This window comes from Diadema antillarum, unplaced genomic scaffold (genome assembly GCF_040938485.1).
Source record: "Diadema antillarum isolate AM-2024a unplaced genomic scaffold, OU_Dant_1.0 scf00000145, whole genome shotgun sequence".
NCBI lineage: Eukaryota > Metazoa > Echinodermata > Echinoidea > Diadematoida > Diadematidae > Diadema > Diadema antillarum.
In genome coordinates, this window is record NW_027271034.1 from 1864142 (window position 1) to 1881806 (window position 17665).

General features: G+C 38.2%; 1 protein-coding gene across 11 annotated transcripts in view; it reads right to left on the reverse strand.

Moving 5' to 3' along the window:
- Nucleotides 1-17665, reverse strand: part of LOC139721565 (1-phosphatidylinositol 4,5-bisphosphate phosphodiesterase beta-4-like) — a 181659-nt gene that overhangs the window by 100916 nt on the left and 63078 nt on the right. For all 11 annotated transcript variants that reach the window (XM_071632895.1, XM_071632897.1, XM_071632898.1 and 8 more), the window contains one exon: nt 7943-8092. In XM_071632895.1, the coding sequence (XP_071488996.1) occupies nt 7943-8092 (150 nt within the window). The remainder of the gene's footprint in view (nt 1-7942; nt 8093-17665) is intronic.

A 17665-nucleotide genomic window follows, 5' to 3' on the forward strand; every position in this document is an offset into this window, starting at 1 on the left:
GAAAAGATCTAGAGAAGATGTGTATGGGGGTGGGGAGTAGGTGGTGGGGACGGGGAATGGGGCAGATCTTAAAGTCACTTTTCTGCTCTTGTCAATTTCATGCCATGTTGTCTATTTCATGCCATTTTGGGAAGCAGCTGGCCTTTACAAGCGAGTCATCCTAGGGGAAAGGTCTGAAAGAAAGCGGCTCCTTGTCAAGCGTAATAATAATTAGCACAATGAAAAATCACAACTTTCAATTTACACTCAACACAACACATGTGTGTGACAAATTAGTCTCTGGAGTGCTTGGGAAACTGGAAGGTGGTTGAGGCCAGAACACAGGAAATCATATAGGATAGCTGACAAAATCTTATCACAAGTCATTGTTCAATGCTTCTTCCATGGATAATAAGCCCTTTTTACACTTGTGTTTCTTAACCCCGTACTTTCTCTGACCCAGGACTATCGTTAATCCCATAATCAATTTTTTCAGCTTTTTACACTTGCCAATAAATCCCGTACTAAGCTCTTGTCCTGGGCTAAAGAGAAAACTGACCTTTTTATACTCGTATTTCTTGGTCCCGTACTTTCCAAACCACATAAATATTCATGATTACACTGTGCACTGTACAAGTACACGCACGCACCGGCAGCACTTGATTACCTCGTTTCTGATTGGTCATAAGTGAGGGTTGGACTTCGTCTCCGTCGCTTAGCCCTGGATTATTTCTTTGTTCTGTTTACATTCGCTTGCTTGGCACCGCAATTGCGGGGTTTGCTAACCCTGCTATTTTGCAGGGCCAGATAGTACGGGATTATCAGTGGGGCTAGCCCACTTTGGCAAAAACAAGTGTAAACAGAAAGTGGGCTAAGGAAAGTCCGGTACCAACGGTGGGGCTAAGGCCCCCCCCCCCCCCTTAGCCCCACCGTTGGTACAGGACTAAGCAAAAATTTGCAAGTGTAAAAAGCCCCATAGGAGCTCAACTTATGAGACACACTCATCTCATGTAGTAAAAACCCTCTGAATGAGAGATCATAGTAGAAATCAGCAGGACTTCATACAGAGGCCACCACAACTCAGGGCAGTACCGGTGATGTGGTTGCATCAGATATTACAGTACAAAATTCCTGCAACATATCATTTTTGGAATAAATAATTAGCATCCTAATAAGATACTGGGTATTACTACTACAATCACTATAAATAAAACCCAGAGTCCAGCTAAATGATCTTCCGAAATGAGGAATCGCAAACCTATTTCAATTAGCCATATCCTGTAAAACGAGAAATGTTCGTGTGCAGTTTAATTTCGCAAGAGCCAAGATTCGCGAAATTAAAATACAAGCGAAAGTTCTTGTCTACACTGTTTGCATTGAATGTTAAAGGCAACTGCGAAAATTTCATGCCACGAAAATATTGTTTTACAGTACTGTAGAACCAGAAATTTTCATGTGCATTTTAATTTGGCAAATTTTGTGAGAGCCAAAATTTGTGATACAGAAATGCATGCAAAGCTTCTTGTCTACACTTAATGAATTGAATGCCAGTGGCAATTCGTGAAAATTTCATGCCGCAAATATTACTGGTTTAACAGTAGTGTGAATGAACACATTTGAATCTTTACTGTGTCTATGTATAATTAGACTCATATTAATGTACCGCACACAAAATTGGCCCTTGAGAAATTTACAGAAGGAAAAAAAAAGAACATGTTAGTTTGAATGAAATAAAAAAAAAACCCTGATGCATGTTACACAAGTAAACACAGTGACATTTTCTGTGAACCCAGACAAAATATCTGTAACCCACTGAAGAAACAAAAAATCAGTAAATCCACCTACATGAACAATGCACATTCCTTTTATCTGAACATACACCATGATAGCTCTTATGTTAATTGCCTGTAACACACCCATCCTCATCTAATTTCAGCCAAGGGTAAAAGCCATGGGTGGAGGGAGAAAAATAACCCTGCAATGTTTAGCTTGTAGACTGGTTGGCCCTGCGCTGTAAAATTTATTATACAGTCTGCGGTGCTTGTAGATCAATTTCATATATTCTTCAAAAAAAAAAAGAACAAAATAAGAAAAGCATTAACGTTGGAAGTGGGGATGTCTTTGAATTTGCCTCAAACTGCTTAAAATTGCACAAAGGCGCACGAACTACTGTGTGAGAGGTTTTATGTCTTCTGCATTATATATTATACATCGTTTATTCAGGGAGAATCAATTTCACTGAACCTTGGAATAGTCTACAGTACCTCTCAACATCTACGGCAGGTCTGACCAGAAGAACGCCAATTTTATTCGTTGGCACAAATACTACAGTCCATCCTATAATGGATCAAAGCATGCATACTGCCATGATAAAGTTTCATATCAATTAACTACTGCTGCAGCACCAATATTTCACAGGTGAATTAAAAATGTCTATTTGTCTTCTGCTAATCATGCCATCACTGACATTATTTTATGCTTTCTTGTACAAACAAAGCTTGTCTTTCTCTTTGGCCTGACTTATAATCACTCCTGTCATGTCGTAGAGCTGCAATTTATTTACTTAAACATATCTTTTTTGTGTAAATATGATGTATACAATGTGTATGTATACATGCACAAACACACACACACACACACTGAGCAGCATGTTTGATACATAAGACTATATTGCAGACTTTGAGGATTTTTTTTTTTTTCAGCCAAGAAATACTGTCAGTGTTCAGTGTTGGCTTTGACACGTCAGCAAAATATCAGCATTTTACTTTTCTTGCATTTTCTTCACCTATTTTGTAAGATAATACAAGCATGGTTGTTTTATTTTCATAAAGTATTATTACTATTCCCTTCTTCTTCTTGTTCTCATCCTTCTTCTGATTCAGTTATATGTGAAAACAGATACCGCTCCACAGATCTCTTTTTTCTTCACACTCTCTCTCATCACTTCTATGTATTAGAGCAAGAAATCACGCCCTGAATACGTCACTTTAAATCACATTTAAAACTCACTTCCCTGCCCCTTGTCGCAACCTTCATCCACTTCTGCAGTCATCTCTTTAGTGTGCGTGTGTCTGTCTGTCTGTCTGTCTGTCTTTTACTGTATGCTGGTCACTCACTGCCACCCCATCCCTCCCCCTCCCTCCCCCTCCCCTCTCCAAATGGAGGGTGTTTTCATCCTCTTGTGCTCCTCTCTTGGCCGTAATGTGATTTGTTTGATTGAGTGCATGCTGTATCTGACACCTGCCTGCTCTTCTTGAGCATTTTCCCCTCCCTTCCATCTTTCTTTTTCTCTTTCTGTTCCCCCCCCCCTCTCTCTCTTTCTTATCTCAACATCTCCAGACAACTATCTGTCTGCTCTAAAGGAGATCAGTTGATGGATGACTGCAGAGGATCACAGTATTAAAAAAGGAATTAACCCCATTTTATCTAAGTCTTCTAGATTTTAATGAATTTTCGTCTCTTCTGGCAACCCTACAAACCCACAATCTAGATAAATCATTGCAACTAATAGTGATACAAACATATCATTATTCTACGAATTCTATCTTATTCTTTTGACCAGTCTCTTAGCATTATTTTCATGCAATGATTTATATGAAAAGAAATACCCTCATTTTTAATGCTCTTACTGGCTGAACCAACACAAATGAATGTGAATCCTGCAAAATATAACAGTGCATAAATGCTGTATGACTCTTTAATTCTATTTTTTATTCTCAGCTTTTGACTATGCCATATGTGAATATTTACATGTCAATTTTTAAGCTTCTGTGTACAATGCTGCACCTAGCCATTGAATATTCAAATGTAACATTATATCACACTGACTTTCCTCACACAATGTTCATTAAAGTGATAAATCTCTTCTCAACTACCACTTTCTCCTGATCTTCAAATTTTCATAGTTTCATAGAGCCCCATAATCTAATTAGGTCAGTGCACTGCTCTGCCATTTTGTCAATATTCACAGTTTATTCAAATTCTAGGGACACACCTCAGCTCCTGTCTAGATGAAGGAATAAAGATAAACAAAGAAGGCCCTAATTCATGAAGGTGGTACAATCTTTGTCCATGGTTTAAACCATGGACAAAGACCGTAGTTTTGTAAGGGGCACCAAATGTCGCATGGCCTATTTCATTGCAAAATCAGTCATTTCGTCACGAAATGTCAAACTTTCGTCGAAGAAATGATCATTTCGTAATGAAATAGGCCATGCGACACTTGGCACCCCATACAAAACTACGGTCTTTGTCCATGGTTTAAACCATGGACATAGATTGTACCACCTTCATGAATTAGAGCCATAGTGTCTCAAAATGGCTTTCCTTCTTCACCCCACATGAAAGTGAGAAGAAAATAAAAACAATACCAGACCACTTGCACTACAGAAAATGTGGTGATTATTTTGTAAATCTCCTCACCCATAAACTGGTTTCTTACTTTCTTGACATAAGTGATTACAATCTGTTCTCGTTCATTTGCAAGTTTGTTTGTTTGCTTGTTTTTATCTCTCTCTCTCTCTCTGAGGTGTAGCAAGGGCCCTGCAGCAGGTACTGAGTAGTTGGTATTGCAGATAGAGTCATATATCATGATTATGCTACCTTCTTAAATTTGCTCATGATTTTCAGTTACAATAAACCTTCCAAGTTGCTCCGTCACCATCCCTTTGTATCTTTTGAATTAGATAAAATGTTGGTATACAATATCATTAGCAGATGGCTCAAATTCCTTTTCTTGCCCGTATGAATAACTCTTTAAACCCTAGTCATTTATTACAAATGGGTGTGTTTTCTCATACACATATTTATATTTCATTCTGCTGAGAAGGCAGGAACTAAAACCTTCATTAATGCCAATTTGAGGGTGATGAAAAGTCTATACATAATCATATTGTTTAAATTTGAATTTGATGAGCTGTTAAAGAATTGATCTCAACTGATGAATTTTCATTTTGCAGCATCATTAATTCTGACATGCGACTGATGAATGAAATATCCGACCTTTAAATGTGGCTTTCCACACTCTTAATTTGATGGAAGCTGAAGCTCAGAATGTAATTTGTGTCACTGTAGCTGACGAGAGGGAATATATACGCATTTGCTTCCCTCTCTACCTTTGGAGAGATATGACCAATTGGATGTCACATCATCTCAGCTTGCCTGGTCTCCGTCTGTCTGCCAAACATGCCATTAACATTGCCACCTGATTAGTCGCACAGAGCACCGAAGCAAGTAATGTTAATTTTCCTCCAGTGCTGCAGGAGTGCCATTACAGCCAAATTGGCGATGTCTCTCCTCTGTCAGAACCAATTCAAATGGAAACATCTCTTACATCATTAACTCATAACAGATAATATCATTCGAGCGGGAGTGCATACTACATGCAAAAGACAGGCATGAAGACTCGGGGTGAATCCTCATGACAAACTTACACATTTCCTTTTTTTTTCCCTTTCTTTTGAAATCTTATAATATTGTTGTTTAAAACACACGAGTTTGTGTTGCTATATGTGATATATGGCAAATCAATATATTGATGTCCTGATCGTCATCCGATGACTTTGTTCTTTTTTGAGTAATTCATTCAAACTTTGTAATTTTTTTTTTAAGGGGGGAATTTGATAAAGCTGCAAATGCACAATTTATCAAAAGGTAAGATTTATGTTAGACCAATATATATATCAGATGTATCTGGCTCACCTGCAAAAGAAAAGTGTGTCTTATAGCACATTCTATTATGCTTTAATTTCTTCAATTGTCTAGAGCTTGTGAGGTAAAATTTGTGAATACAACTTACCCTATCCATTTACTTTTTTTTGTAACAAAATGTTCATGATTATATACTAACATTATTGAGTATATAATGCATCTTTGCTCCACAAATTTTTGTGTGTGATTGTACTATATTTTTATATATTTAGAATACACATACACTGCATTTTTTAGCATGTTTGGTACACTTATATTCTTTGCTGAAAATGACATAAATAAATGAACAGAAAATGAATGAAATCTCTCTTCGGCAACCTATCATGTTTTCCTTTAAATCTCTGGTTGCCAGAGGGCAACACTAGCAGTGCTATCTACATTGGAGTATATTTTGATATAAAAGAGTGTCTCTCCCCTGCTAATCAAATTTGAGATGGTACGAACACAATAAAGGTTCCTCAATTGCGTTTTTTTTTTCTTTCTTTTGAACAGTTTCACTACTATCATTCTTTAAATGCTGACTCTGTACCACTATCAGTCTGACCACACCCAATGCTGATTATGTACACACTAAAGTACTGTATGTGCAATTAGTGTATTGTGAAATCACTTATCAAATGTGTACGGTAAAAGTGGAAATTTTCATGCTGGTAATTTTCTGTGCTACGCTAGGTAAGATGAATAGCAGATGTTTTTAATCATGCAGAATCGAGACTTTAATTAGTGGTACATACGGCAAGCAAAAATATTTGTGAATTTTATTTTCATGCTAGTTTTTTTTTTGCCATGCAAAATGGGTGAAAATTTATACACCATGAAGTGATTTTCACTTTTACAGTATGTAAGTGTTTTTATATTCAATAATTAACTGATGGGTACTGTGACAGCACAATGCTTTCAGTATCATAAGGGAAGAATTCTCTATGAGAAATGGCAAGCTTTTGGTATGTATCTAAATATGTTGATTTCAACATCTGTACTAAGAATGACAATGTAGTACAGTTGAACCTCTCGTATCCGGACAAGTCGGGACCGGGGCTCATCCGGATAAGGGATTTGGCCGGATACGGGAGACTCAATGCTTTATACATGTACATAAATGTATACATACACATGTACTGATGTAGCCCATTGTAGTACCACATGTAGTAATGTGTATACTGCAACCTTTTCATTGTTACACTCAGTAACAGACCCCAAAATAGAGGTTTGTGTTTGCAAGAATGAAATCATTTTCTTTTATAAATTCTTGGGATGATTTACCTAAATAATTATTAAGAAATGTATCAAGTATATGTAATTCATGTGTGTTTGTCTAGTTGCACTTTCTCAAGGAGTTGGGAATCCCCCTTTCCTCCCGTAATTATTAAAAAAAAGATGAAAAAATCACGGCGAGATTGCGTCCGGATAATAGAGAGATCCGGATAAAGGGAGGCCGGATAATAGAGGTTCAACTGTATAAGATTTTGCTGAATACAGTGTTTGTTAGTTACCAATACCACAATTCTAGAATATATACAATGACTCATATTAAATCACTAAAGAAAACCAATTTGTCAGTATTCATCCGTCATCACATCCACTCACTAATCACAATCTATTACTCCATCTACCCATATCAATTCATCTATCACTCCATCCATCAATCAACCAACAGTTTATCTACACCTTTCTATCCAGCAAAATATCAAGTAATCCGTTCACCTAGACCTATATCCGCTCATCAATACATCACACCTATTCAGCTATCCATTCATATTACCATCCATCCATCTAAATATCTATTCCATCATCTACTCATGTACCCCACATCAATCCATTTATCCATCCATGTACCAACACCAACATTTACCATCCAATGACCAACAGCTCAAACTTGCCATCTATTCATGAGTCTATTTAGCCATCCATTTACTCATCTGTATATCTATCAACACATCATCCAAACTATCCATCTATCCATTCACATTTATATCCTTTAATCTCTCTATCCATTTGTCCATCTATCCACCACTCTACCAACCCAGCACTTTATCTACATGTACCTGCATCTATCCATCTATCTATCCATGTATCCAATGGCTGACTGCTTATCTACTCGTTTATTCATCAGTCTATCCAGCCAGCCATTCACTCATCCCTATATCCATTCATCAACATACCAACAAAGACATTTATCTCTCCATGCACATTCATCCATCTATTTATCCATCCATTCACCAATGTATCTTCCCTTAATCCCCATCTTTCTCACTTGCGCAATCTCTGGGGTGCTGGCCACCATGTGCATGTAGTTGATGTTGACAAAGTCCAGCCCACTGCAGATGGTGATGGTCCTCTCTTCCACGCTGCCCCGCCCACATGGATCCACAATTGACCCCACCTTGGCCAGGTACCCGACATCCTGGAGTGGGGGAATGGAAAGAATAGGAGATAATGTAGGTTAAAACCAGAGACTCCACACACAATGATACTGAGTCAAAACATAAATGATAGCAGACAAAACCGACCAACAAGATGGCTCAAGGCTCTGCTATCTGTTCACATCCTTTCTGTGGTAAATAACCTGCTTGGACCTGTGCGTACATTCACAATTTTCATATTCCTAGGCACCTCAGTGATCACCACAAACACAATGTTCACTATGCTGACAAGCTTTCTGATATATTATAAAACCAGAAACATAAGCTGCATGAAACTTTCACGAATTGGAGCAGACAGCCTTTTTCATGGCATGAAACTTTTTCCAAGTGCCAGCTGGCATTCAGTGCATTGTGTAGACAAAAACTTTTGTGTGCATTGTGTAGACAAAACTTTTCACATGCATTTTACTTTTGCGAATCTTTGCTTCTCTCACAAAACTCACAAAAGTTTCGTGCATGCCTTAATTTCTGGTCTTGCAATGGAGTGTTTCTTTGGTAAGATGTGCAATTACTTCTGGCAAGATAAATTAATATGCTAAAAAGCCTTTTGGATGAATTACTTTTTTATGTATGTATTTTGCCTGCAACCCAGTGTTCTGCTCAAGGTTTGTGATTCTCTTATTTTGTAGAACGTAGATCACATATCTTGCTCTCCATCCCGTTTCTTTTTCACCCATCTTCTATGGTTAAAATCTCTCGTCCCTGAATTCAGACACAAATATTAATACATTCAGTGACATTTCCGTTCATCTCAAGGTTCATAAATTATTCACAAGCTTGGCCATTCCAAATGTGAGCATAGCCATGTATGTGGGTCATAGTAGCTAACACATGGTAGTGAGAGAGGGTTTTCAATAAAGACATCTTGCACTCAGACACAACATCGGCCATCTTTTGTAAGTGTGTGCTTTTATAGAGATGGGACGGGCTATCCTTCCAAGAGGAAAAACATACAAAAGCTCTCAAAAAGAGCAAAAAAACAAAAAACAAACATGATCATTAATTAAACAACCATGCACACATGATCAATTTATGAAGGCAACTTGATGATTCTTTTCGACCCCATGCTTTTTTCAGGTTTAGCACAAACTAAAATTTGAAGATTAACTAAAGGAACGTGTAAATCAGACACTTAAATACCTGTTACAGCCAAATATGCATTACATGCTCACTTTTTTTAAAGGAAGGAAATGACTGCTCTCTTAAATCAAATAATGTCAAAATATTTTACAAATTTAAGCACAACTTGTTGAGGACGGACTGATTTTGCTGCAACACGCATTTCCCATAGACGCCTGCCTAAGTTCAGTCGGGACTTGTCCTAAACAGTTTAGATATTGTCTGAATTTGCAATAACAAGAAAATATTTTACCTTGGAAGTGACCCTCATTAGCAATCACAATACTCTTTTAAAACTGAAAGCTCAATTCACTCAGAAGAAGTACCTTGGCATTTATTACAGGAAAAAAAATGTTGCATTTCTTTTTTTTTTTACATGATGTGCTGTGAGATTGAGGAAGCACTTGAATTGATAACAAAACAATACACTACAAAAAGACTTTCAGTTGATATGAATATTGAATTTTCAGCCAAAATGATTTTCTGTTTGACTGTTGAGAAAAACAATTCCATTCCTTAGATACACTTTGATGGAATTCTGATGTCTTACAGGGTTGGATACTGCCTTTGATGGGAGGAAAATACATGAAATAATTATTGAGAAAGCAGCACGAAGGTAAATATTTCAGAGGATAAGTCTGAATACATGCTCTTGATATATCATGAACGATAACTCTAGAAAACAAAATGGCATAAAAGTACCGACAGAGATTAATGCACTGATGAAAGTAATTGGACATGGTTGTCATGTGCATACTGATTTACATCACTGTCTCTGTAGAAATTCACAGTGCAATGTACGCACTATGACAATGTGAAAAGTCAGGCTAGCTGACGCCAGATGGAGCGTGACACACATCATGGTCCAGTCTGCCCTTCTGTTTGAAAGGTAATGTCAACTCTTATGTGTCAGCCGTGGGGGTCGGCAGGGGGCAGGGTAGGGGGCAGGGTAGGGGGCGGGGGCAATGAAAACATCAAACCATTCTGAGAATTTAACCTTCTCAACTGCAAGATACAGAAAGCATGTCACTTGAGTGGTGGTGGGTGGACATACATGTACTGGTGACATGTCAATGGCTTGGAATTACAGCAGGAATTATTGTAGGCACTGTGTATAATCCATCACATGGCACATTGTATTCAACACATGCATCAGGATGTCTTCCAGATTTAAACCTTGATTACAATTGTCATTTCTATGGCAGTCAACCATTATTTCAAGGGAGGCTTTTACCAGAAACCATCGCTTGATCCTATTCATAGGCCAAAACATGCCATAGAATCTAAGCTTCAGCATCATGATTGCCAATATGCATCCAAGTGTTGAATCTCCCAGTCAATAGGTAACAATTTTAATCAGACTTTGTGACTGTCCTCGGATGGGAAATGCTGAATTTGGGCCAAGGATTATGCAAGATATACATTCTATGCATGTGTGATTGACCATGGGATTCTTGTTAGATTGAAGAAGTCAGATATCATGAATTTTTAAAAGTGTGTTTCAAACTTTGAGGAAAAATTGAATAAATGCATTCATACCTTCTCCGTAAGGAGTAGAGTTCAGAAATAAATCTGTCTAGTATCAATACTTCTAACAATATGCTATGTGCTATTACATGCATTTGCAGTTCGAGCTATTTTCACAGCATAGCTACGATCAGAGCTTGCTCTCTGCTCGAATACATGCAGGTGAAGACGCTGATGCACAATAAGCTTGAATGTTTTATAATGCAAACATGTATCATATTTCAATGTTGTATGAAATCCTTCTGAACAGTTTTACTATACAGTCATCCTAGAGCCTGCCCCAGGTTTGGCAAAGGCTGGTTCAAGCTACAGCTGCATAATGCAAGATGAATTCCCCATGAGAATGAAAGTACAAAAGCATGTAAACTCAATTCCACGGTAGCTGTTCACCAAAAATGTGATGAATTTGCAGGCATTGTAAATCTACGCGAAGCCTTTTCTAAATAGTACATTCTATTTCTTTCTTCTTGTTCCTCTCCTTTTTTTTTTTTAAATCTGGTTTGTCTTATCGCTTGGGCAAAATCAGAGTGAACTCAAAGAAAGCTGGTGTTGTGTCATCATACGGTAACCTGCCACTATTTTTGACATTTCCTGGACTGATAAGCCTGGCTCTAAGTCTACAAACATGGTGCAGTTCACAGGTAAACACATGTAAATCAAATAAACGAAGACAAAAGAGTTTTAGGGTCATATGGAATCAATCATTCCCAAACAGCAGATAAGCAGTATGCCAAACCATATCTCAGGTACGTCATATTGCAAAACGGACATAGTACGATGGAGGCAATAAAGACAAAATGAAAAGAGCACAATCTATATTACATCAATTTGCACACCTTTTAGAAAAGCAATTTCATCTACATATCCTGGTTTGATCAATTGATCTGGTTGATGTTGATACGATTCAATAATCTTTCCAAGTTTTTTTCAATGTATGAAGTTATATACAGAAATGAAGTGGTGCTCAGTTCATATCATCATTAGATATATGACATCTCTTTAGTGCCTCATTAATGCTACAAGACTGATCACTCTCTGTTGTCAAAACATGAAAATATAACGCGAAACACTACGAGTTGCTCTCTTGGTTAGGTTGAAGTAAGTCTCAATGCAGCATCAGATTATATGAGACCCCCTACAACAAAAGGATCCGAAAGTCGGGGGAGGACAAGTTTCTGAACATGGCATGACATTATTCCCTTACTCTTCTTCTTTAATTTCATATAGCACAACTCATAAAAGCACTCGGTTGCGGAAATATCAATGATCTTATGAGCACATGTCAAGTGGTTGAGGAAATCAGAGTTTCAAGAAAAACGCCTTCAAAGTGTTCCTTCCCACGCTATCATGATCAAGGGAAGGCGAGACAGTTTTCACCGCTTGACAATAGAAGGCATGTTCCTAGCGACCTCCGCGATGTTCATTCAAGCTTAGCAACAGCGGTCTACGCATGACCAATCAGTAATCAGAATGCCACGCACTGACCAATAAGATCACTCCCTCGTTGCTAGGGGCGGAATCTGGCTGCCGCGCTAAATCCAAAGCTTCGGACACGCTTCTCTCACATCGAAAGTCAGAAAAATCATGGCCCAGAAAAACAGGAATTTCTTGCCTTTCCTTTGACCATTTAGCTTTGAAATTTCGGCAGATGATAGACAAAACATTAGTCTACAAAATTATGCCAAAAACAGAAATCTGACTGTTTTGACCAATTTTGATGATGCGACTTCAAGCTTGATTTGCTCGGCTCAGCCGTCAGCGACTTTAGGATCCTTTTGTTGTAGCGGGTCACATATATACCATAAACTTGCAGCTAGTATGGAATTCAAACACTAGTTGCATTAACACAGACAAATAGAGGGATAGCAATTGCCATCCAAATTCAGAGATTTTCTTGTACATATTCAAACAGACAGAAATATCTTATTAATTGCCAATCGAGATAATTTGTCGAAGAAACTTTGCATGCCTGAAATCTTCTGAAATGGTGATCCTTGTCCTTGTGTTCCTGCACTGTTCAATCATGCATATTTGAATGACGGGCTAAAAAATCTCAACATTTTTTGATTTTTTGCTCCATCGTTCACACACTCACCATGCTGTACATTATTGCATTATTTCTCAAATTATTATGACACACGATGTAATTCCGAAATAATCACAAGATTTCTTTGGATTTGGATGCTGATGCTGATCTCACTATTTGCTGGGATTTTTATGTCCACACAGATAAAACCTCAAGATTTGGATCCCATTAAGTAATGTTAGCGTGAATCCCATGATTTGTGTGTGTGTGTGTGTGTGTGTGTGTGTGTGTGTGTGTGTGTGTGTGTTTCTCAGTCTTTCTCATTGTTACCCAGAGAATTTGGCCTTATGGTTTTCACAGTTAATTCATCTTGCCAATATTTGCAAGTCTTGCATGCACAATATGCATGATGATGCTGTAACAACTGACTGTCATACAATCATGAAACTTGAGTTGCCAATTCAACATGAGGCTTTGAATGATTAATGACTGTGCTAAGATAAAATCAAAGCCTCTTTCTGGTTGCCAGATAATAACTATAGTAACATTATGAACTAACAAGCCTCCAGCACCAGGAATGTGTAGTGTACACATGTAGGTCAATGTGTAATATAGAGTGTAATCTCTATACTACATATTGACCATGTTTTCATCTACCCAAGATATCATAGAGCAACTGTAAACTTGTTCAAAGAATTATCAGAGCGTACAGTATGCAGACCAAGTAATGGCATTTGAGGGATTTTTTTTTTTCAACTGCTCTTTTCCATAACGAGGAATATTGAGAAGTGCACTACTTTGGCATTATTTTGCAGACAAATAAGTATAAAATAAGGAAAGGAGAAAAATATTCCAATTTTTTTCTGCATGAGCAAACCCTGAACGACCACTCACACTAATGTCCAATTTTCTAGTATCATAAATCCAATGTGATCTGTGGTCTCGCCTGTTGTTCTATGACATGGCCAGACAAATAAAAGAAATGCATTTATAAACATAATTGATGCTTGTGTATGTCGACACTACAAAAATGAATTGGAAAGCCTATAGGAAATAGCAGACAAATTATAAATGACTGCATTGCATACGGTAATTGGTAGGCATTTTCTGTACTGCAGACACTGGAAAGCTCAAAAACTGTCAGCACGCACACAGAAAACGGTATGGTTAGGATGAAGAAGACTCCACTGGATGTAAAATGAGGTTGTTTCAGGGTCCCTGGGAATGGGGTAATCTTGACACTGGAAAGCAGCCGTGTGGGTTTGGGGGGTGGGGTTGACGCTTGAGTCTCGTCAGAAATCCAGAGGATTCTATTGAGCATAAAGGTCAGTCCAATCCATAAAAGCATTAGGGAACACAACATCATCAGTAACGCACATGCCGCATCACGCCAAGTTGCAGGAATGAAATGCCACCTTCTCAGAGTGCAACCAACATGCATGCTGGTTTATTACATGTACATGCCTGGCCAAGCAAAGATCATTTGGAATGAATTTCATGTATTTTTTTTTTCTTCAGTACTGATTAAACCCCACTTTTGTTTGTTACAGTCTTAAGTAATCTGACTATATTAGTCAACATCTCATACAGGTGTAGAGGCTAGTTGGTTTAGACACTCATCAGTTCTTCATTAAATTGGCAAGGGTTCGAGTCCCACCAGAGGGAATTACATTTTGATCTTAACTGAATAAGAATCCATCTTGCCTTTCTCTCATCAAGAATGTTTGCCATGTCATCACACAAGGAATTTCTAAGGAATGCTCCAGTGTAAGATGTTTTATTTTGCAAGAGTTGATTTGACTATACACCTATCAAAAAGGTCGATATTATAGGATATCATTGGATTGCTCATCACTTACATGCTTGTTATAAACTTGTGTTTTTAATGCCACCACTGCTACAATTACTGGTACTTAGTATTATGATAATGATGCTCATGACTAGAGAATTTCATCATTGGATGCAACAGCATCATTACCACCAATTCATAGCTTATCTGGACATAATTGGCATAATCTAATCTTCTTTTGATTTGATTTGCTCATTTAGCAGCATCCCATGGATCATGTTCTGTAAAACTATGGAGTGTTAGTTACTTCCAAAACTGAATAGTTTTGTAGAATTTTTCACCTACAATGCTTTCCCTGAATATCACCTGAGGATGCATCAATCTTATATGCGTTTTCTTTCTTTTTTTTCTACAGAAATTTGCTTTCCGACTTCTGCAAGACTAAACACCTGTGAGTATCTAAAATTATCTCATATACACCTGCCTTCACTGCCAGACCTCCATAACCTTACAGAACAAGTTGGAACAGGTTGTACATAAATTTATGTATATTTGAAATGAGTCACAGATCTGGCTTCCATTTCTGCATGTTGGTATTAAAATACACCATCTGCATTAAGAGGCCAAGTGGAAGGGAAGAGAAGGCTACTAGATGGTGGTATCAATGTAAAATGGCACATAGACCTTCTCTTTTCTCTCCCTTCAAGAGGATATTTCCTTATCCATTTTGAGAATTGTACAAAGAGTAAAATCCATGCTCACAAAGCACTCTGCTATGAACAACAAGCTAACATTTTATGAATAATTTTCTCTTCAAAGAGAAAAAAAGAATTACTCAAAGTTGAGACATACATTTTCTTTTCTACATCATACAGTAAATAAGGATCAAAATCATGAAAACATATTACACATCTACAGTTTACAAATTGTCATTAACTAGACCAAATGAATACTACCTTTTCTTAGCTCAGTCAATTCCAAGTTGCTACTTTTTAGTGCAAATTGGTATTGTAAAGTACATGGAGGTACAGACACGCATAGTATAACACAAATGAATAATATCTACAAGTTACAGATGTATGTGTGAATGCGTATACCTATCTCTTTCTCTGACTCTATCTATCATTCAATGTCTATCTATCTAGATATGTACACAAAATACATACAAGTGTATGCTCAAACAATCAGGAATAGATAATTAAATCTTCTATTTAATATGTACGACTACCAGTGGTTACATCAACAAAGCATAAGCACAGATACATCTTTCCTCAAAATCTATTTCTGCAGCTCAGCTGGCTCAGGGAGGGAAAACTGTGATGTCATATGGAACAGATTGAACATTAAAAAGGACAATTTATGCCCAAACCCAGCCAAGGCGATGATTAGCAGACAAACCCTCTGCATATCGCATCAAGGCAGGCTAATGGGAAACGCGACAGTTGAGTAGTTCCCAAGGAACTCTGAGAGAGAACGAGGAGAGAGATGGGAAGGAGTATCGGAAGGAGAGACAGACCACTCAAAGCTCCCTGGAAAAGTATGAAAACAGCCAGCGAGAGGTATACTGGCAGAGAAAAAAAAAATGAAAGCAAAAGAGTGAGAGAGATAGGGAGAGATGGAGCGAAAAGAGAGAGAGAGAGTGAGAGCAAGAGATAGCTGATGACGTCAAAATGTCAAACAGAGATGCCTTCCCAGAATGCCGTATAAACAGTTCCCTGGAACAATCTAACATTCATATGACCTACACTTCCCTTCCACGCTAGAGCATTCCCTCAGCCTTTACTAACCTCCCCCTCTCCCCCCCCCCCAATACACCACATATTCGCTCTCCTTTACTTCCTTTCATATACCAGAATATATGGTTGTGTCTGATGGATCACAATGTCATTTGAAAGACAATTTCTCCTAAAATGCTCTATGAAATTTTTATGTCATCTAGGTACTGCTTCCTTTCCTTGTATCCCCTTCTTTCTATAATCTCTCAACTTGTCATGGGCACTCCTCCAGGAAACGATAGACATACAAATATATTTTATTGCCATCTATCTAGCACATTAAGCCCAAACTGTAATTACATCTGCAAGCACTCACATATGCCTCTTTGTTCCACCATTTACAAAAGGTAAAAACTGCTTTGCTCTACAATGTATCTGATGCAAATTCCCAAATACACTGTACGTACATTTTATGCTCTGTCATCAAGCGAGCATAATGTGCTCATATCTAGTGGAACATCAGTACACAAAACGTAGATGCTTGTAGAAATCAAAGATCTGGTATGGGTTGGGCTAAGACTACACATCTGTGTTATCGTTTAAAGCTCTAGAGTGGAAGTGTTTGCATGCTTTCTGTGTGCTCCCATCTTTTGGGTCTTTATTATCAGGTGCCAATTCCTTTCTTTTCTTAAGCAGCACTTGCCATTTGCGTGCTCAAAGCTACTACTCAGCTGAGCATGCACCTGTAGCAATATGACACAGTCTCGCACCTTTTGATGTCATCTGATCTAATATATCGCAGCACATCAAAGCCTCATTTCATTCCCTATTCTCCCTCTCAGCCAGCTAATTCAGGAGCAGCAATCCCGTGCACTACATATCGGCAGACCAGGCCATGGGATAAAAAGGAAAAATGGTCTCCTCTCGAGCACAGGCTTGGAGTCTTTAAGCTCTGAACAGAGAGGAGGAACCCATTTCGGGACGGCAGGGCGGCGGTGTGACGTCAACTGAATCTGAATTTGATCAGCAGTCTCCGTCATTGACAGAGTCCACCAGGCCACGACTGAGGAAAGTCAGTGTGTGTACCAGCCAACAACGACAGATGATGCTACCTTTCCCATACACTGCTCAGTATGTGGTGGGTTGGCAGTAAGGTGGAGGGAAGAATCCACACACTCCAGCAGCCTCTATCATCGTGAATGAGCTAGCACTGCACAAGTTGGGACTCCTCTGTCTCCAAAAAGGAATATCCCTATATTATATCCTCTATGAATGACCACCAGAAATATCACAAGAAAGAAAATCAAACCACATGGAAGATGGTAATGACTTCTGACAAATTAATGCCATTCTGGTTACATGCAACAAATACAATATT